Here is a 22,330-nt window from a genome sequence, read left to right as displayed (position 1 = left end):
CTAATAATGTTTTAAAAGGCAACCGATGCCATAATATCTTCCATCAAAACATTCTTAACTCGAGGTGTTGCTTCCATATTTCTAATATAGGTAAAAGATCAGTAAAATGAAGGCCTGCATTTGCTTTGTATGTACCTTAGCTATTTGTATATGTGACTAATTTATAGATTGTATTATAAAGACTAATTCTATAAGTATATTATTATTGTTCTAGAAATCTAGCACTTGAGAGCAGTCAATCCTCATGACATTTAGTCCAATACCTGCAAAGTTGGTTTGAAGGACCATGATAAGCCATGCACGACGACCTGATAACCCGCCGCACAACTATGTAGCAATCTGATGTCAAATAATCATGATCTAAAAAGCCAAAGGTCATTTTGATTTTTTCACCAATGCATCAAGACCTTTAAGAAAAAAATATTAGATGGGCCAAATTCAATGAACCAGCCTAATAGTTACTCACCATATTACCTCCATTTATATTCGAACTATTTAAGATCAAAATAGAGATACTATCCAAAATAAAAAAATAAAAAAAACACACAAATAGAGATTAACATTAATCATGTTAACTACCACATGTATGCTCTGATCCATTGGTTCTGATTTATCTAATAATTTCCCTTCTTCAAAAACGTTTCGGAGTCATAAAAGAGAAATCACAATATTTAAAACATCTTATTCTTTTTAATTTCAAAAGGCCGCGTGGGTCTGGAGATTGGGTAGTCCGTCGTTCGTCCGAGAAATTATTGCCTGGACCAAGACCAGGTAGACCATCCAAATCCCACGGTGGATAACACGCCACATTAATCCTTGTATGTCATGAATTCTCGATTGCGCGTTATCCACTGTACACGTGCTTCCAGATTTGTGCTGGTCTACCTGGGCGCGGTCCAGGCAATAATTTCTCGATTCGTCGGGCATGAGGCGCAACTCCCGTCGAATCTAATCCAAAAGGCAGCATCACGCGGCAAATCAACTCTCGAATCCGGTGGGCCCCGTGCCAGATCGTGATAAGCGTCTAACGGGGGGAAAAAGCGAGGTCATGCGTCGAGGCACGTGGTTTTCGTGGTATTGGTCGCTCCGACTGTGGGCACTCTTGGCACCAGGGTGCCGGACCACGTCAACCGCATGACGAGGATATTAGCTGGACCTCGACAGCCGCGCCCCTCCGGCGCGTAGATTGCTACCAAGATTGAAACGTGTACGACTGTGGTGACGAGGGATCAACTGCTCCCCTGCACCCAAACCGACGGGCCAACTCAACCACCACCAACTCGAATTCTCACACAGCTCACGCCCCCCACTCCAACACAAAGCCCCCCGCCGAAGCCCCAGAAAAGAACCCGTCCCACTTTATCGAGGGATTCCGCATGGGACCCATGCAATTGGCCTCTTTGAGTGTCCAACTGGGTTCCAATCTCCTGTCCATGCCTTATGAGACATACAGGATGTATGCCGGATCCGATAGATAGACACGTGTATTGTGACGTGGCAATCGGCTCGGCTCCCGCTTCATCCCCTGGCTTCTTGGCCTTCTTCCTTGCCCCCGCGCCCTCCCCCCTCCCTCTCCCTCCTGGCCTTTCTTTTCTTCATCCCTTCCACTTTTGTTCGAATTCATGGCGGAAGAGCAGAAGCTAGGGTTTGGGTAAGTGTTTGGTTTTGTTCTCTTCGTGAAGTTCTCTTTGGGATTGTTGCAAGTCGCTAGTTCTGTGGATAGTTTTTCTTTTTGTCCTCGACGAACGGGCGGCGATTTGGTATATTTTAGGGCTTGGTGAAGGATTTCGTGGCGGGAATCTGCAGGTAAGTGGAGTTTTTTTTTTTTATTTTTGGTTAGCTCGTCGAGTTCCTTTTATTAGTGGTGGGTTTTGGATTTTTAAGACGAAACCGGTTCGAGATCTTTGAAATTTTGATGTTTTGGTGGTTCTAGGACTGGATTTTGAAATTCTCGTTCTTTTTGTTCGGGTGATCGCATTGGCATGGTCTGGATTCCCTTTTTTTTTTTTTTTTGCCTTTTTTTTCCTCTGATGATCGGATTTGATTAGTCTTGTGGTGCGATAATCCGAAGATTTGAATCTTTCTGCTCAAATTTGTTCTATGGAAAGAAATGATTGTCATCTGTGTGTAGAAAGGGAGGAATAGAGAGAGGAGGAGGACGAGAGAGAGAGGTGGAGGTAAATGGGAAAGAGGATTTCTGGAAAAGAAAGAGAAGAAAGAGGGAAAAAAGAGGAAGATTAGTAAAATGGTGACCGAATACAGAAGAAATTTCAAGGATGGTCGTTGTTGAAGCCGCGGAGAAACTCACTCCGAGTTCGGGACCAGTAGGCAGCTTTGGGTTCCCAAATCGATGCTTGTCTTTCCCTCTTTCATCTGGGGTATTACTGTCGTTTCGCCTACCAAATTACCATTGTAGGCTATTAATGACCTTCGAAGGTTTATAGCCATGAAGTCTCACAGCTCGATTTGTTGTTTTGTGTGAGAAAATGACACTTCTGCCCCTCTCATAATCTAAATCACGTTCCGGGAACATTACTTTATAGAAAAGGAAATTTTCTGTGGATCAGAATTCAGAAATTTTGTTTCACGCCTTTTTCCCCTTTTTTGTGAAAGACATGTCTACTTTAGAAGAGAAAAATATTAGTTTTTATCTTTTCTTAATCAGACATTTCGTTTCGCTCTTTTTTTTTTTTTTTTTCCTTTAGTTCTTTTCCCGTTCTTTTCGTGGGATTTTGTTTGTGTCTTGAAATTGCTGGTGCAGAAACTTAGAAGCATGTATGGTACTCTGCTTACCGTATGCAAACCTTGTGTTCTTTGCTTGCTTAATTGAATGACTGTAGAAGTTGATATTGTCACTCCTACCAGTTCTGGTGGTTTTACTTGTTAGTCATGCAGTTCCTTGAGGTGTTCAACATAACCACCACGAATTACTATCAGCGTGGTGTCATTAGTACTATGGGTTTGACAATTAATGAAATAATTAGGACTCTTAATTATGTTTTATCTTATGAAACCCGCATTCAACCATGGCTTGCTGGCCGAACAGCTATGATAAATTGGCCATGTCTGCTGGTAACATATAGTGTGAATGGAGTCCCAAAATGTATGTATATTTTTCATTGGAAAGTATAAAAATAATGGTTAGAGAATAATTGGAGTTTAGAATTTCTTTTTTCCCAAAATCACATTGACCAAAGAAAAGGCTACATATGCTTGCATCAAGGCTTAATTTTAACTCTTTCACCATACGAAAGATAGGATTTTTCAAGGCACCATTTATCTGAGGATTGAAAAAAATTTGCATATGCAAGGGAATTAGTATCGAACATTTTAACTTCTTCTCATTCTTTCGTTCCTTTTTTGTGGTATGATGTCAAATCAGCATCATTTATGGCAGGAGATGTTAGAATTTGTGCATTGTGAGCAGGAATCTCTCTTTATGCTTGAGCACTTTTGTCTAATTCTGTCTATGATGCACCTTGCCACATTTTCATCATTTTGATCACCAAAACATTGAGATATTATAACTGGGCATTGCCAAAACCAATGCATTTGCAGTTGCTTCTGGTTATTTCCTTAACCTAATCTCCTATTTTTTGAGTCCCATCAAAAATCAGTTTTTATGGTATAAAATAACACCAAGCAATGTGATTATCAATTTGCTTAAGAATATTTTACATTATAATCCTTTGGCAGCAGGTGATAAAACAAAAAACAGCAAGGGCCATAGATGGATATAGCAAGCTTTAATATTTTGGAAGTTTCAAATAACCTGTCAAACATTCAGAGGAATTTCAGCACTTGTTGTAGTCTTGTGTTATATAAACTAGACTAATGATAGTTCATTGTGTAATAAAAAGTTTAAGTTATTTGGTGGCATGTATTTTTCTGTTGAGCTGTAATACAGTGGTTTAAGCATTGTGTATACTCTTTGTATCTATGAAGCTTTTTTTTTTTTTTTTTCTTGATAATGTATGATGATAGCTGCATCTTGCTAAAGTTAAATATCATCTGGATATCTGAGCTTGTTAAGACATTATATGGAAACTGGCATATGATTTTGATAGTTTGTTGGTTCATAATCTGCTACGTAGCACCATATTATGGGATTTCCTAAGTTTCAATATCTTTAGAGATATCCTACTTTCAACAAAATTATTCTTTAATACCTATAAACCATGTTCAGGTGACTTATAATTCAACCTTCATGGAGAATGATGAAGCTGGGACTCCTCCAAAGTTTGACAAAGAACTTTCGTCTATGCAGGTTAGCAGAAATTCTTTTAAGATACAGATAGACTGTCTTGTGAGAATAAATTATACCAATATTTTAGAATGCTATATATCCTCACTGAAGGTTTGTTGAACCAGTACCAGGCATCATGCTGACCAGCAACCAATTTGGTACAGTACTAGTGCACCATACCAATCCAAGCAGTATCAGAACTAGGGGAAGGGAAAGGGAGAAGGAGGAGAGGGAGGGGGAGGGGAGAGAGGATAGAGAGCAGAGGGATTCCTCAAATGGAAAGGATGAAAGAGAGTGGAGAGCAGGAGGCAAGCGAGAGAGAGAATCGAGAGAATGGAGAGGGTGAGCAAGAGTTTGAGAGAGAGGGATGTGCACATCGGTCCATCATTGTCATCGTTAGCAGCAGCAACGGTGGTGATGAAACCCTAGCCATAGCAAGAGAGGCAAGTGAGGTGTGAGAGAGAGGATGGCTTCCTTGAAAGGAAGGAGGGAGGGAGGGAGGGAGGGAGAGAGAGAGAGAGAGAGAGAGAGAGAGATGCATACCGGTCCTTGTTGTCATTGTTGTTGGCGACAGTGGCAATGTCAAAATCCTAGCCCTAGCAAGAGAGGTGAGCGAGACAAGCAAGAGACCGGCCTAGGGTAATATAAAGACCAAATTCGAACCGAATTAGGAGCCTGTTCCATCCTGATAATCGACTGATTTGGGTCGGTACCTCTTGGACCAGGCGGCTCATGTCAGTTCGGCCATTCTTGTCCTCACCTGTGATTGTAAAATATCTAGGAGGCTATGTCAGACTTCCATGCACATCTTATGCATTTTCTTCCAGGCATGCACTATTGCTGCTTGTAAGCATTATTTAAGTAAACAATCTATACTACATTGAACGTTTGTAACAACAACTGACCGCAAGTTAACTTAATACAGGAAGAAAATAAGAGCAAATCATCATCAAAATGGTTGGTCTAACAAGTTTCAGCTATCTCGACATTGTAGCATAAGCTGATATTGTTATATAGACAGATGGTGTGATGTTAGATAGACATAATATGCACATATTTGTGATGATTTCATGATAGAATCATATGAACTGTAATAATAGACCAAGAAACAAGTACCTAGTGTCATTTTGATGTAACACTTGATACCATGTTGTCTGAACTAGACAAACATAAACATGTCCATTACTGCTATCTTATTGTTTTTGGATATGAGGCAGCAGTTACTTTATTTTCCTTTATTTTCATTTTCAGGAGAAACCAGCCATTCGTCTTTATCCTGATTGGATGGCTATGCAGGTTGATCAGCACCAAGGATCTAATCCTTTGCTCCCAAACACTACAATTCTTACATAATTCATTTTAATGGCATATAACCAAAAAGGCCTTTTTCTTCTCGTTCCAGGCATGTTATGGCCCTGCAGTGGCCATGCCACAACCATTTTTCAGCACTTCAGTCGCACCTGGTCATGCACGTCATCCATATTTGTGGGGGCCTCAGGTATGGGAGTTTCTACTTTTGTGCTTTCTAACACATTTGCAATGCATAAGTTCTGAAGCAGAATCCTTGTACAAAACAACTTTCAATTGCCATATAAACCATATGAGAGGAAAATCTTGTCACTCCATTTGCTGGTGTTTTAGATAGGAATAGAGCATTGTACTGTTTTTTTGGTTTCAGGATAGTGGTGATGCATCTTTTGTAGAAGCCTTTCATGTTCCAGGAGAAGGAATGGCCGTATGATGCGCATCTTCCAACCAAATGCATATAATGTACAGATTGATTTGGTACTAACTGATGCAAGTCATTGTGAAACACTTGTGTGAACAAACATAATGAAATGTTTCAGACGGCTTCTTTTGCTTAAGGCACAAAATTACAGGAGTTTTTTTTTGCTTATATTTTGATTAGCACCTCATGCTGCAAATAATTGTGAGATGGCTATGCAAACAAACCCGATAAAAAATTTCAGATAGGTTCCCGGCATTATAAGGGTAACTTTGTGGATCATTTAGAGTGTGAATGTGGTCTTTCTTGATAGAGATAGGCATGATAGCAATATACCTGCTTCATGTCGGTTATATTTAGCCTCCATAGACAAAGTGACAGGCAATGAGCTGGAAGTAGTGACAGGGGTGGAGGCACTTCTAAGGTGTTTTATCTCAGATAACAACCAGACCTTAATGCTGGTTTGTGATGCCCTAGTTGGAAAGCCAGATGGTTTCTTAGCCAAAGTCACTCCTCACTAAGGCCCCTCAAGCCACTTTATCTAGGGGCTCTATGTTGACATGCATTCATTGACCACTTAGATTGCTTTATATACATTATTGACCTTGTGTTAGTGAGAGGTTGATTGGGCTGGGTTTGGACCACAGTATTTTAGGTTTGCGGTTGGCTGTTGTCTTTCGCCTGAATTTATTTTGGTCTGAGTTTGTGCAAGGCTATTGACACTGGGAAAAAACAACTGCTGTAAGGAAATGGAGATGCAATAATGTTCCAAAATATATCAAGTTTAGGAATATTCTGTAGGATGCGGTGGTCATCTAGCAAAATCCTTTGCCAGTGGATTAGCACATATAATGGTCTAGTGAGCCTACAGGTTGAAAAGATGATTTCATTATTATTCATGAGATCGAACAAATAACCATGTATTGATATCCTTTAGCTGACCCATGTATCCAACTATATTTCTGAAATTATGGGTTAAACCCAAAACAAACCCCTATTATTTATTGGATTTCATTTCTTTCTTTCTTTCTTTCTTTTTTAATGCAGCCAATGGAGAATAAATTGTTGGATTCCAGTAGGAATCCTGCAAGATTTTTTTTTTTTTTTTTTCAATAGTGACATTGGATGGAGAATAACTTGGTTTTCTAACCTTACAGAAATCCCATAAACCCCACCCCCACTGCCGAAAAAAAGAAAACAAAATAAAAGAAGGGAAAATTACAGTCAGCATCATGTATTAGGTGTCTAAAGCTATCATGAATAGCTTAATACTTTTTTGGGTAAAGATGAATAGCTTAATATTGCTTCGTGCAATTAAGAAGAAAGTATTAGCAGCTTTCCATTTATGCAATTCATTCTTAATGAGGTTGGATGCACTAAAATTTCTAATATCCTTTTTTCTGCAGACAAGTGCATGACTTTTTTTTTTTTTTTTTGAAATTGTAAGTTATATGACGACGAGGCCTACTTAACATGTATATATGGGCAAGGGCTACATATACCTATTGTGAACTACAAACAACCTCTTAACATGAGCCCTGCATCTCTTACATGCAGGCCTATGATTTATGGATGCCTAAGTATAGGATATGCAATGCATAAATGGTATTTGCCATAGTTTTTGGTGCTAGCTTATGCTAGTCCATGCCAGCTAGCAAGTATTATTGTCTATCACTATTGACATGGGACCAAAGCTCAGTGTGGGGAAACAAGGCATGCTATTCAGTATCTACCTGTGCTGATTTGGCATGGGTTTGTAACTTTGTATGCTTGTATTGCTCAGTGCCAAGTCAAATATTTCCTTTTCGACATTGCACGGCACATTTTGATGCTGTCCACTAGCTAGCATGCCCCAGCAACAAATCCTTGATCTTTGCCTACATGCCTGCCTACATGCCCGTTTGTGTTTAAAAAAAAAAAAAAAATCCTATCATAAACTAGCTGTTGATTTATGTAATGAAAAGTCATATAATGCTTGAAATCTAGAAATTAGTTATCCTTTAGCTTATCCAAGTACCCTACTACACTTCTAAAATTTTGAGTTGAAACCAGAACAAAGACCCTAGTTTTGGCTGGATATTAGTAATTTTTTGATGGACATGGAGGAATAGCTCAACTTCAGTAGCAATCCTACAAAAAAAATCATTGGCATTGGCAAAAAGAGTCGATATCATGTATGAGGTGTCTAAAGCTATTACTAGTCCCTCCATATGTGAATATTTTGCTTTGATACATGCAAAAGTAAATATTGGCAATTTTCTGAATGCAAAACACATACCGTAAGCCATTTGGATGTACCGTATGATCATAATATATATTTTCTTTCTTGAGAAAACAAGATCATAATATACTTTGGTACCTTTTTTGGGGGTATTGCAAGTTATGGTATTGTAGAGGAGAGCTTCTAGACCTACATGTATATGTAGGCATAGGCCATGTAGACCTAGTGTAAACCACACATAACCCTCCTTGATGTGGGTCTTGCATCTCATACATGTGAGCCCATGATCTATATGGGCAGGATGTAGGACATGTAAGGTGGTCTTCACCACGGATTTGAGTGCCAGTCTGTTGGTACATACGGTATCAGGTTAGTATCTACACCTGATATTGGGTTGGTATCGAGTTCTAGGCATCTTGGATCTCATTAAACTGTGCCATTTGGCATGGGTTAGTGGGCATATTATTGCTTGGTATCAAGCCAAATAGTCCTTTTTTTTCTCAATTTCCTTGTTTTGGGCATTACATGATGTGACATGTGCATGCCAGCCACTAGTTGGCTTGTCCTGTGCCGACAATACTTTAATTCTTGGTCTTGGCCTACATGCCTATGTAGGTTTAGGAATTTCATATTAGAAATTAGCTATTTGTTTGTGTACTAGGAGTCATAATCCATATAATTATGGAACTGGAAATTTTTACTTCAAATTAAGTCTTTTAGTTTTTCCTATTCTGGTCATTTTATAAGTTTATGATCTATTTCCCATTTCTATCATTTTGTCATATTTTATTTTGCTCCTTTTAACATCCAAACACTTCCTAACATAAAATCTAAGTTCTTAATATGAAAAGCTGAAAACAAGGAAAAAGGATCAGATCATGTTTTTTGAATTGGCATCATTTAAATGTGGAACCTCTAGAGTCTAGATGGAGACTAGAGGTTTGCAGCAATTCAATACATATTTCAATTAAAACGTGTCATGAACATCAGATATAACATTGAAATGATACACAAAAATATGGTGTACATACATATAGATTATAGAACTACAGATAGACCAGACATGATACCGCTTTGTGCAACCTATATTTCTATATTGACAAACCACTATGCATGCAGAGTATCAATGCTGATCACTTTACCAAAATTGTCATTTTCTTGGTTACTATATTTGTTGGTTGAGTATTGGAATCTCATCGAACATTTCAAGAACACTGTACATTGTCAAAAAAAAAGTGGGACCAATGATTAAAGTGCCCTTTATGTGAGCACAGACTGACAGCTGCCATTAGTGCTTGATTGGCATGTGGCATGGCTTTATGCTAGTATGTACCAAGCATTGGCATGGCATGGCATTGTGCTAGTGCCAAGATGGAAGGGCGTCAGCATGTAATGGTTAAAATCGTGGGTGGTACTTTGTAATAGCAGCATCGTATATATGTGACTGTAGTTTGACATGGTTACCAAGTCATTGATTTTACCGTCATTCAAACCCATTCTGTAATGACAATATTTCTGTTGCAGCCTTTTATACCACCTTCTTTTGGGATGCCATATGCTGCAATCTATCCACCTGCAGGGGTTTACTCTCATCCTCTTATGCCCCTTGTGAGTAGAGATAATATTCTCTGTTGTTTCCTTTTATTCGCAACTTGTATCCACTGAGACGGTTATAATTTTAAGTGATTCTTTTCCTGAGCATTTAGGATAATAAATACAGTTTTGTAGGTAAATATAGCAAGTGATGCACAAAATGGAAATCTATAGGTTTGGGGTGAAGTGCTCTAATTTGTTGTGATTTGTTTTGCTTCCAGGGATCTCAAATGCAATGTCAAGGAATTACACCATCGCCCACTATTGGTGAAACAGTAGTGGTACGTGCTATTTCCCCAGGAAGTATGGCATAAAATTTATTGTTTCTAGTGCTTTGGCAACCCAAGTACTTACAAACACTGTATATTCTATCATATTCTGCTAGTTCTGCTAACGATTCTCTTGGACTGGTTTTTACTTTTTATTGTTACTGCTATTGTACAGATGGCGACTCCTTTAAGCACAGAGATGCCTGCTAAGTTGCCAAGTAATAAGGATAAAGGCCTAATGAAAAAGCTTAAAAGGTTTGATGGGCTTGCAGTGTCAATGGGCAACGGTGATGCTGAAAATAGAGGAGGTGATATGAATGGTTTATCACAAAGGTTTGTTCACATTCAAGATTTCTTGCTACTCGATGATTTTTTTTTCTGGCTTCTTGATGAAGCTAGTTTTAATCCAGTCTAAAATGGAGTGTTTTGGGTGGTTGTTTATTGTACAGCGAAGATGATAGTGTGGAAGGTTCAAGTGATGGAAGTGATGGAAATAATGCAGGGGTAATTCTTTTAGATTTTCATTCTTGGGTGAACCGTTTACTTCTTAAAAATTTCATCTGGAGCTACATTACTGCAAATTTATTCATCAGTTTTGTTTTTTTTTAGGGGAATAAAACCGGAAGAAAGCAAAGCTCTGAAGATATACGAGCCACAGGTATTGCAATTCTTGGTTGCCATGGATGTCTTTTATCTAAATTAAACTAATAATGTCCAGTATTTTTGGCATCACCACCCTTCATCAATAATCATGTAGCACAGAGAACAGAACTAAAAGCATTATTTTTTGTTTGCAAATATTTTATTTTATTTAGTTAACATATTTGGTTGCAATTGTATGTGTTCTGCTGGTTGATTAATTTTCAATATGGATGGAAAAGAGCGGTTATGTTTATTTTCAAGAATGCTCATTTAACTTTCGAATTATAGCATTTTCTTGTATACTAGTTGTTTCTTTACAATATGGATTGTGTATCTTGCTTGTGGGATTCCATAGAAGTCATGCCTAAAGGTATCCTTTTTGAATCTTTATAGGCAATGGTAAGGTTGACACACAGGCCAATGCTGCTCATGGTGTGGAAACAAATGCACCCTCAAAAATGTCTCTAGGGGTTACTGTTGCACCTGCAAATATCTCAAGAAAGGTAGGCACTGTGCCTTCATCTAGTCCACCACCAGGAATGGAATTCAGTGTTGCTAGTATCAGAAAAGTTCAAGCTAGGGGGACACCTACATTACCGGGTTGTAATGGAGTACCTTCTGAACTCTGGATGCAGGCATGTGCCTTCTGCAAATGTTTGTTTCCCTACTATTTGGTTCTTGTTTCTGCAGTTGTCCCCAGATTATTACTTTCTACATTTTTGCAGAAATTATCCTGCCTTGCTGGCAACCATTTTTGATATGTTCTTCACTTTTCTCCTAGACGTTTATGTTTTCCTGTTGCCTTATCTTTCTTCCTTTTTGAAAGACTGAAGTTTCTCTTAGGCTTCCAACTGCTTTTCTGCTTCTTAATTGACTGATATTTCAGGCTTGCTCCCTACTGACTTCCATCCTGAATTAAAGCTTATCCGTCCTTGATAGCTTTCTATTTCTGCATTGAACCCTAATTTTAATAAATACATTGTCCAAAAATGTCCTGTTGAAGGTTCAATTTTCAATAGAAGTGTGTTCAAGTATTTTCTCAAGTCACGAGGCTTTAGCAACTTTTATGGTGAACGTTATGGTGTTTATATCTAAATCTTGTTCTGTCACATGAATCTACTTTTTCCAAGCATGTTTCTGTTGTTCTGGATTCAGCTTTTAGGTTTCCCTTTTTAATGGTATGTTTCCCCAGGATGAGAGGGAACTCAAACGTGAAAGGAGGAAGCAATCCAATAGGGAGTCTGCTAGAAGGTCAAGGTTGAGGAAACAGGTACTCTAGAGCAGAGTCTTGACCACTGAGTTTTGCTTTGCTTCTTTGATTCGTCTCTGTGATCTCGTTTTTCTTCGTCTTCCTCCTTTTCTTCTTTTCCGAAATCTTCATATGATGCTCAGGCTGAGACCGAAGAACTTGCTATGAAAGTTGACATCCTGGGTGCTGAGAACATGGCCTTGAGATCTGAAATCAGTCGGCTATCGGAGAAGTCGGACAAACTCAGATTAGAAAATTCAACCCTAATGGTACCTTCTGATCATTCCTTCCTCCGGTTTATCAAACTGTAGTTCTCCATAGGACTAGTTCAGAATGGAGACTTCCATCATGCTTTGCAATTGCAGGAATTAAAAATAACAGGTGCTTGAATTAAAAATATTATCAGTGGATGCATTACAATTGCACAAAATGTAAATTTGGTCCCTTGTCCACATATTTTTACATTGTGAGATGGAAAAGTTTGTTCATTTATATTTTGGTTTATAGGAGAAACTGAAGACTGCACAATCGAGCCAAGCAGAAGAGATGTCTACTGCTAAAATGGAGACTGAGGGAGCCCCGTCTGTTGTTGCAGAGAACTTCTTGTCAGTAATAGATAACTCAACCTTGGTTCGTGCAAGCATGAAGCAGCAGGGTGAGGCTTGTGAGACCTCTAGTGGCAAGCTCCACCAGCTTCTTGACTCCAAACCTAGGACAGATGCTGTGGCTGCAAGCTAGTCCGCGATTGATCCCACTAATCTATAGTTCTGGTCCAATTATTAGCCCAAAGATATTCTGATATTAACATTATGGTAGGCATCGGGTAAATTCGGCAGTGATAAGAAACTGATCAGCTTGAGAGTAACCTCAAGACTCAGGTAACTTGGGGGCCTGAGGGCTTGCGGCTGGGGAAAGAAATTAAACATTTACTTTTATCTGTATAAATTTGTCCTAAATGTGTATGATCCATGCAACTTGTGTGAGCCATTCATGGTATTGGAAAATTTTAGAACCGGATGGTGCTGGGGATCATAATTAAAGAAACATCTGTATATTTTAGGATATTTTAAGAGAAGTGTGCTTTTCCTGTCACTGTTCTTTAATGGTTCGCTGCGCTTGGTATTACCAGGCAGCCCTCTGTTTAGTTTGTAATGTTTAAAATGCTGGATTTTCCTGAAAACGTAGGTTGTCCTGTCTGGTTCATTTGTGTGTCTCTGTTACCATGTTAAGTGATGGTGTTCCTTGTAAATTTGTTTGCACATTTCTAATCAACATGTCTGACAAATATCACCACGTTCCGATTCTATGGCACTTTGAAAAGGCCATCCGAACTTTTTTTTTTTTTTTTTTTAATCGTTGTTGTTCAGTGTGTCGATTAGTTGAGTGGGGAAAATGATTTGGTATCGGTGCCTAAGTGATGGTTTATTTATTTGAGATGATTTTTGTTATCAAGAAGGGTAGGAATGTATTCCAGGTATTTGATGTCTTGGTGCGCGTTGTTTGTCTGCGTTTGCGGAACCCTTTCATTTTTGCTCTTCAGGTTTGTTTGGCATCGTTTTTGTTTTCATATTTTTATTTTTGTAGTTAGTCAGGTATCATATGGAGATAGATATTGAAGATAACGTGTGGTTGAACTTTTTCTGTCCTTATTTTTTTCTTTTTTTTAACATCTTTGCTGCCGAATATTTTAGAAAAATAATTTTAAAATAATTTTAAAACTAAAATGATTTCATCATATGTGTTGTTTTATTTTTTTCCTTGTTTTTTGAAAATAAAAATAAAAAAATGAAAGCAATACCAAACGGGTCTTTTTAGCCTTCGCTTCTTTCTCTCTCTCTAAAGATACCCATGAACCTCTGGGAATGCAATATAAGCGCGCTGCAGGAACGTGCAGGCGGTGCCCGGTAGAGTGAAATCAGTGAAATTATGGCAGGTTAGCCTCATTCCCTCCTTCTCTCTCTCTCTCACTCTCAATAATATATATATATATATATATATTTATATGTGCGTGCGCGCACGCGCTTGTGCACATGCATATGGAGAGAGAGAGCATCAAAGCCATACTTGAATAAAATCAATCAAATTTGAACTCAAATTCGATCAGATCAAAATTATATAATAAACATTCTACATTGATAATGTAAATTATTGGATATGATCTACTAGCTCAAAATATTTCACATATAAAAAATTATATAATTTAAAAATTATTAGTTTATACATCAAGTAGTCAAAAATTGGACAATCTAAATAAGATTAAAATAGATATATTTTTTGATTACTTGATTCATATGTCAGGGATCTCCAAATTATATGATTTTTAGCATGCGAATAATTTTGAGGTAGTAGATTAAATTCATAGTTTGGATCATCAACGTAGGACATTCATTGTCCAACTTTGATCTAATCGGATCTAAATTCAAATCCAATTAATTATATATATATATATATATATATATATATATATATATATATATATATATATATATATATATATATATATATATATATGCACATGTGCAACCTAAATTTGATGTATTGTACGTTCTTATGCTATTAAGATGCATGCATGTATAAAGTGGAACCGGTGTTGTCATCACTGGATGCACTTCTCTACCTAACAAATAATAAAAATATTAGCAAAGCATGAAACATAATGGACAGAAAATGAAGGTTTTGTTCTTTGGTGCTCTTCTTGGTGCTAACAATTTACATGCCACTTCTATTAAAAAAAATAATAATAATTTATGTGCCACCACTAATATTTTTAGAAGCAAAGATGATAAGAATATAACAGTATCATTGTAGCCATGTGCTGTAAAATTATTTTTTTATTTCATTCCATTCTAAAAACTTTTCCATGGCTATACAGCAACTTTAAAAAAAAAACGTCGTAGCCGTTATAACAACCGCTATAAAATTTGGAGAAGAAAATAGTGACTGCTAGGATACATTATTTGATGCAATAATAGTTCACTGTAATGATCATTAGTTTTATTTATAATTTTTAAATAAAATATTATTTTTAAATAAAATTTTAAACCAATTTTATTAAAAAAAAGATCATACAGTCTGAAAAATAATTATTTTAAATTCAGTGAATGGTGAATGGCAATTATTTTTTAGTGATGATGCTGTTATAAAATTCATGACAATGGAAATTATTTAATGATAAAATATTGGAAAACTATTTTTTGAGATAATTAATAAAATATTTTAATTATTATAATGGCCAATAACGGGTTTTTGCTGTGGAGGTCATTGCGTGAGAGAGAAAAAAAAAAGGGGGCCCCTTATTGAAAACGGTCCAACCCTCGCGGGCCCTACCCATCTGATCCGTCCCATCTCCCGTCCCTCCGTCCCACGTGATCTCGTGCCCTCTCGACCGTTCTGCTTCCTCCAACGTGTAATAAAGTAGAATATAAAAAATTAATTTCCTCATTAAGATTACGTGGAGAATTGTCAATGTACGTTATAGACCGTTATCTATTCAACAAATGGTTCTTAAAATGACAAGGTACGTGGAGAATTGTCAAGGCACGTGGAGATTTGTCACGAGAAAGACAGATATTAATCCTTTCTTAAAATACCAAATATCAGCAGATTAAGAAACTAATAAAAAGGTTCACCCTCTACAATTTTTTTCACTTTTTCTAACCTTCCATGCCACTTAGATCTTTTATTTATTTAGAGTAATAAATGAATCCGTGAGATTGTTTAAAAAAGTGATAGTGTTTAAGAAAGTGAAATATAAAAAAATTGCTATGATTACAAGAAAAATTTTACCACTTCAAAATTTGCATGACTAGCCATTGTGAGGGTAAGTTTTTTTTTTTTTTTTGACCAATACGACCCAGTATCTGAATGAGAAGATGCCTTGCCACTTTCATCAACTGTCTTGACGAAGGAAGAGCATAGAGGATGGAGAATTTCAGAATGACCTCGACTTAGGTAGAAATACAATCTAAGATATCAACTGATTTCTAACTCGGATATCAACCGATCACAGAATTGATGGACCAGAAGGATCGACATCTGGCTTCGGATTTAGCCGAGATCTCATTTTGACATGTCCTACTAAGACTTTCGTGAGCATTGATGACATTGACAACAGCCTCTCACCTCTTCGACATGAAGATCCGGATTTGTTCAGATAAAATACAGTGCTGTATGGAAGAGCTATTTCGGTCAATAGTATAAAATCAATTGGCCTCACTATACAACGATGATTGATATGTTCGGTAAACAACCAAAATTGATTATTCATTTGGAGATTTCAAGGCCATTTCTCTTAAGCACATGCAAGTGGGCTTAACAACCATACGTAATCCTCATGAATAACATGCATAACTCTTGCCCATATCTAGCACACATAACAAACACCCTATTGTCTCTAATGTACACCGATTTTTGAAGCTATTTACTAAGCTCGATGATAATGAATAGTTATTCCCCTTTATATAAAAGGGAGCAAAGAGGACCCTTGGCAAATAATTTTTTCTCCACAAAAATAGAGCGCAGCTCAGACTCTATCATCTTCTTTTTATTCTACTGTTTAGTGAAGCTTTGACTAATTTAAATATCGAAAGATCTTTCATCAAAAAATCTTTGATAAATAAATTTTTTTATAGATTCTCTCGAAAAAGAAGCACTCCATCTCTAGCAAAAACGTCCTCCACATCGCTAGGCGATCATCCTCCATCTCAATATAAGACCAAGTCCAGCCACAGTAAGAACCGACGACTCCCGGCAACGCTAGCAAGCACTATCCATACATATTTATTTATAAATGTCTCTTTACGACTATATGCTATACAATCATTACTTATGCCCATGAAAATGTAAGCATCAGCTAATGATACATGCATTATCTAACAAATCATGAAGTATTGTTATACTATTTATTATTTATAATATTTTTTTGAATTCAATTAAAACTTACCCGTATGCACAAACTCTATGTATGATTACCCAATCCCGTGCGTTGTATGTGTAGCAGCCCGGTTATCTGGGCCTGTAGCCCAGACGGCCCAACAACAAAAAAAAAAAAAAAAAAAAAAAAAAAAAAAAAACAGAAAAGGAGGAAGACTCCTAACCAGAGTCTTCTTCCTTCACGATTCCGGCAAATTCGGACTCAAAGAGTCCGGCTAGGGTAGGAAACCTCCACTATAAGATCCCCCGACCTTCCTTTAGGAATTTACAACAAAAAAATTCGAAGTAAATCAAGGGATTTGAGGGATTTTCTCAAAGATTTTCGTGGTGGTTGATTGGAAGAAAAAGGGGTCGTCGGAGCTGTTTTTGGCCGTCGGAACAAGGTATGTTCCTTCTTCCTTCCTTTCGGTCTAGTTCCTCCGGTCTTGGGATGTTCGGAAGCCGGCGAGGAACCGGTTCGGGCTCAAATAGGGATACCCTGTTTGTGAGACTTTTCTTCCTTCTCCGCCGCCGGCAACGAGGAAGGTGGCACTGCCACCGACATGGTAGCATCGCCGGCGTCGGACGCTGCCGGGGAAGGTGGCCGGAAGTGTTTTCTTGGTCGGGATGTGGGGAGAAGTTCGGTGGGGCTCGGGTTCTTGCTTTCGAACAGGGGGAAGAGAAGAAGAAGAAGTCTCTTCTCTCTTCTCCAAATAAATAAAAATATATATATATATAATAATAAAATAAAATAATAACAATAATAATATATGTATATATATATGCATATATTAAATAAATAAAAAAATAATGAATAAAAAAATGAAAAATATATAAATATATATATATATATATATATATATATATATATATATATATATATATATATAAAGGGGGACATGGGTATGACTTAGATAACCTCAATATATATATATATATATATAATTTATTTGGTTAAATTAGTTTATTTTGTTTGATAGGAGAACAGTCTAACGATCAGGGAGACAACGAGTAGGGCTTGATTTTTGGAATATAAGGCTGTGAATTTGAATTCTCAATTATCGAGGTAAGAATCATTATACATGATCATCATCACATGTATATATTATTTTTCTGATAATTTTGCATCATTGGATTTGAAATCAATGAATTTATCATATGTAATGTTGACAATTACTTGTGGTTGCGAGCATAAATATATTTTTATCAAAGCATATGATGGCATGATTATATAGTTATGATATGTTTATTTTGAGTACACTGCAAAATTTGAATTGATTAATGAAAATAAATATTATAATTTCATGAAAATGAAAAGAAAGAGAAATATGGTTTGGACTGACCTTGTCATGTGAAATAGCCTGCCAGGAGCTTATGCCTGGGACAGCCCCCACAGGCTTACGTGTGGAAGAATATGATCCAAGAAAGATCATGAATGATTTGATCCGAGAAAGATCATGGCCACTTTGATCCGAGAAAGATCATGAATATTTCGATCCGAGGAAGATCACAGAAATCGATCCGAATAAAAGATCGTCGCATGATCCGGGTAGTCCAAAGCCAAAAAGAAATAAAAAGTTGTCATTCCAAAGATGTGAAGAATGAAACATATAATATGAAATTCAAACAATGAATGAAGATTTCACTTGATGATGTATGATGATATATATGCATATTTGTGACAATGTTTCAGTTATTACATACCTATGTGTTTTCTAAATTGTATTAGTTTTAGAAATATTAATTTTATCTACTAGGTTGATGTACATGTGCAGTGATTCTTACTGAGCTGGAGAAGCTCATATTTTTCTTCTTAATTTTTTCAGACTCACAGGATGCGTAGTTTGGACGGTTTGGGGCGAGAGCAAATAAGAACTGAAGCCTTAGTAATTTAGTTAGTTTAAATTCTCTGATGCCTAAGAACATTTGAATAATTGTATTGAACAAGTTTGCTTTCGATTTGAAGCTGTGACATCGGTTGATTGTTTTGGTATTTAATTGGTTATTTAAAATTTGAAGTGTTAAATTTTAGGCCTTACATGATCCTAGGGTGCTGCTCTAGGGTTTGTGCGGCCGTGTCATGTGCCCAACTCAGGTGCTGGATTTGGGGCGTGATAGAGTGGTATCAGAGCCTAGGTTTAGGAATCCTAAGGTTTATTTTAGAGAGAGAGTATATGGGTAGATTTTTAGATGGAAATTGACTAATATGAAACATTATTCTTAAATTCTTGACTAAAGTGAAACTGTGTAGGTTGTCATGGCAAGAGGGACTGAGCGTGGGCGAAATCGGAGACCTACTCGTTTTGCGGATGGCTCTAGCGCTTGGGAGCCAGCTACACCACAAGAAAATGCTCCACCCTTATCGGATGATGAAGCACCACAACAAGAACATCCTACTGAGCCTGCTGAGGTCACTCCCGGGGAAGAAATCCAGGAGAACCTGAAATTCAACTTGGGGAACAAATTACTGCAGCTCAGTTAATGCAAGTACTGGTTCAACAACAAGTGGCTGCGAGGGAAGATATGAGGAGGATATTGGAGGTGCAACAGGGACAACAACAGCAGATCATACAACAAATATTTCAGGAGCGGCAGTCCCAGTAGCAACAAGGAGCTAGAAATCAGTATGAACGTCGAATCAATTTATTAGACTTCAAAAAATATGCACCATCGGCATTCTCAGGGACCTCAGATCCTATGGAAGCTGAAAGCTGGCTAAAAGCAATAGAGAAAGTTTTCCATGCTTTGAGATGTCCTGCTGAAGACAAGGTCACTTTTGCCACGTTTATGTTACAAGGTGAGGCAGCCGATTGGTGGGAGATGAAAATTGGAAAGCTAGGGCCAAATGATGTACCTTTTACATGGGAAGAATTTAGAAAGGTTTTCTATGAGAAGTATTTTCCCCAGAGTATCCGACTCCAGAAATTTCGAGAGTTTGATCGACTGGTTCAGGGCCACATGACAGTTGCTCAATATGTAGCCAAATTTGAAGAATTGTCAAGATATGCCCCTGCATTGATAGCTGAAGAAAATGTTTGAGCCAGAAAATTTGAGAATGGATTAAGGGATAGAATCCAACAGTTGGTGACTGTCTTTGAGCTGCCCACTTATAAAGAAGTCGTAAACAAATGCTTAATAATAGAAAAAGGACTCAATGATGCTCAAGCAGCAAGAGAGAAAAGTATGAAGAAAAGGGATCGAGCAATTAATTCTCAAGGTCAAAATAGCAGAACCTTCAAACCAAAGACCCCAAAATCAGGCCAGACTGCCACTGAAGGTAAAGTACAATCTCAAGGGAGCCTTATATGTTATAGGTGTGGAGGACCTCATTTTAGACGAGATTGTACGTGGCCCGGGGGACAATGTTACAAATGTGGACGAGATGGCCACAAAGCAGTTGTATGCCGCAATGGAGGAGAATCACAGAGACAGCAGATGCCTCAAAATTTTCAGAATACTCCCGCAAATCGAGCACCCCAAGATGTACAAAGACAAGATGCGGGACAACAAAAATCAAAGACCCAAGGACGAGTCTATGCACTTACACAACAGGATGCTAATGCTTCTAACTCAGTGGTGACAGGTACTAAATCGATCTCTTAAAAATTCTTTTATATATATGTCATGAATTGTTATATGCTTAGATATATAAGGACATATAGCACTGAATGATAAATGAATATCTGACAGGTATGATTAAAATTGCATCTAACAATGTCTATGCTCTATTTGATCCTGGAGCTACCCACTCTTTTATAGCAACTAGTTTTATTAAGAAGACTAAAGAGATATCTCCTACACCTTTAGAAAATAATCTCTGTGTCTGTACACCAAGTGGAGAGGTGATCTTGGTAAATTCAATTTGCAAAGATTGTGTACTAAGTATCGAGGATAGGGAGATGAAAGCAGACTTATTAGTCTTAGAGATGAAGGACTTTGATCTGATCTTGGGGATGGATTGGTTAGCAGCATATCATGCTACAGTTGACTGCTTCCAAAAGACAATAATGTTTCAAATTCCAGATCAGTCAGAGTTTAGTTTTAAGAGTACTAAATCTTTCTTTCACCAGAAGTTCATCTCAGCTATTCATGCTCAGAAATTTCTTAGAAAAGGATGTGAAGGATTTCTAGCCACTGTATTAGAAACTCAGAATGAAAAACTCAAGTTAGAGGATATCCCTATTGTGAAGGAATTTTTTGATGTTTTTACTGATGACCTGCCTGGACTACCTCCTGATCGAGAGATTGAATTTTCTATCGATTTGATCCATGGTACGAGTTCAGTTTCTAAAGCTCCTTATCGAATGGCTCCAGCAGAATTGAAGGAATTACAAAAACAATTGCAAGAGTTGTTGGACAAAGGATTCATTAGACCTAGTGTGTCACCTTGGGGAGCTCCAGTACTTTTTGTGAAGAAGAAAGATGGTAGCCTTCGGCTTTGCATAGACTATCGAGAATTAAACAAGGTAACAGTGCGAAACAAATATCCTTTACCACGAATCGATGATCTGTTTGACCAGTTGCAAGGGGCTCAGGTCTTCTCAAAAATTGATCTTCGTTCTAGTTACCATCAGTTGAAGATACAGCCGGGAGACATATCAAAAACAGCCTTTCAGACTAGATATGGGCATTATGAGTTTTTGGTCATGCCATTTGGTCTGACCAATGCACCGGCAGCCTTTATGGATCTTATGAATCGAGTATTTGCATCATACTTGGATCGATTTATAGTTGTATTTATTGATGACATTTTGATTTACTCGAAAAGCTCACTCGAGCATGAAGAACATTTGAGGACTGTATTACAAACTCTGAGGGAAAAGAAGCTGTATGCAAAGCTACAAAAATGTGAATTTTGGATGAGCAGTGTTACTTTTCTCGGGCATGTCATCTCCAAGGAGGGTGTCTCAGTTGACCCAAGGAAAGTGGAGGCAGTAGTTGACTGGAGCCGACCCACTAACGTATCAGAGATACGCAGCTTTTTGGGATTAGCTGGCTATTATCGAAGGTTTGTGGAAGGTTTCTCTAGTATTGCCATGCCTCTATCTCGTCTAACACAGAAACAAGTAAAGTTTGAATGGACAGACGAATGTGAGCAAAGCTTCCAAGAGTTAAAAAGACGATTGGTGACTGCTCCAATCTTAACCATTCCATCTGGTACAGAGGGTTTCACTATTTATAGCGATGCTTCTCGTAAAGGTCTCGGTTGTATTTTGATGCAAAAAGGAAAGGTGATAGCTTATGCTTCTAGACAATTGAAATCTTATGAGCGGAATTATCCTACTCATGACTTAGAATTAGCAGCTGTGGTCTTTGCTTTAAAAATATGGAGACATTACTTATATAGAGAGCATTGCGAGATTTTCACAGATCATAAAAGTTTAAAATATATCTTTACTCAGAAGGAGTTAAATATGAGACAAAGAAGGTGGCTGGAACTGCTGAAGGACTATGACGTGACAATAAATTATCA

At 37.6% G+C, this 22,330-nt stretch overlaps 1 protein-coding gene across 4 annotated transcripts; it reads left to right on the top strand.

Annotated features, from left to right (window-relative positions):
- The first annotated feature begins 1,507 nt into the window (after positions 1-1,507).
- Positions 1,508-13,038, top strand: LOC105047544 (G-box-binding factor 3). 4 transcript variants are annotated; one of them, XM_019851359.3, is made up of 13 exons: positions 1,508-1,651; positions 4,187-4,267; positions 5,498-5,542; positions 5,649-5,744; positions 9,718-9,801; positions 10,008-10,067; positions 10,231-10,388; positions 10,505-10,559; positions 10,665-10,713; positions 11,091-11,332; positions 11,890-11,967; positions 12,090-12,215; positions 12,454-13,038. In XM_019851359.3, the coding sequence occupies exons 2-13, from the start codon at positions 4,208-4,210 to the stop codon at positions 12,682-12,684; spliced, it is 1,284 nt and encodes a 427-aa protein (XP_019706918.2). In that variant the 5' UTR covers positions 1,508-1,651; positions 4,187-4,207; the 3' UTR covers positions 12,685-13,038. The 4 variants fall into 4 exon arrangements, with proteins under 4 accessions (XP_019706918.2, XP_019706920.2, XP_019706919.2 ...); XM_019851360.3 differs by having other exon boundaries at positions 1,538-1,806; XM_010926503.4 differs by having other exon boundaries at positions 1,540-1,806; positions 11,091-11,200.
- The last annotated feature ends 9,292 nt before the right edge of the window (positions 13,039-22,330 follow it).

This window comes from Elaeis guineensis, chromosome 6 (assembly GCF_000442705.2).
Source record: "Elaeis guineensis isolate ETL-2024a chromosome 6, EG11, whole genome shotgun sequence".
Taxonomy (NCBI): domain Eukaryota; kingdom Viridiplantae; phylum Streptophyta; class Magnoliopsida; order Arecales; family Arecaceae; genus Elaeis; species Elaeis guineensis.
Note: the sequence above shows the minus strand (reverse complement) of the source record. Positions and strands in the feature narration are given on the sequence as shown.

Bases quoted from the DNA above. Each gene is read 5' to 3' on its own strand.
- LOC105047544 (XM_019851359.3), top strand. From the start codon at position 4,208: ATGGAGAATGATGAAGCTGGGACTCCTCCAAAGTTTGACAAAGAACTT. The intron at 11,968-12,089 runs GTACTCTAGAGC...TATGATGCTCAG, and splicing joins GGTCAAGGTTGAGGAAACAG to GCTGAGACCGAAGAACTTGC. The intron at 12,216-12,453 runs GTACCTTCTGAT...TTTGGTTTATAG, and splicing joins TAGAAAATTCAACCCTAATG to GAGAAACTGAAGACTGCACA.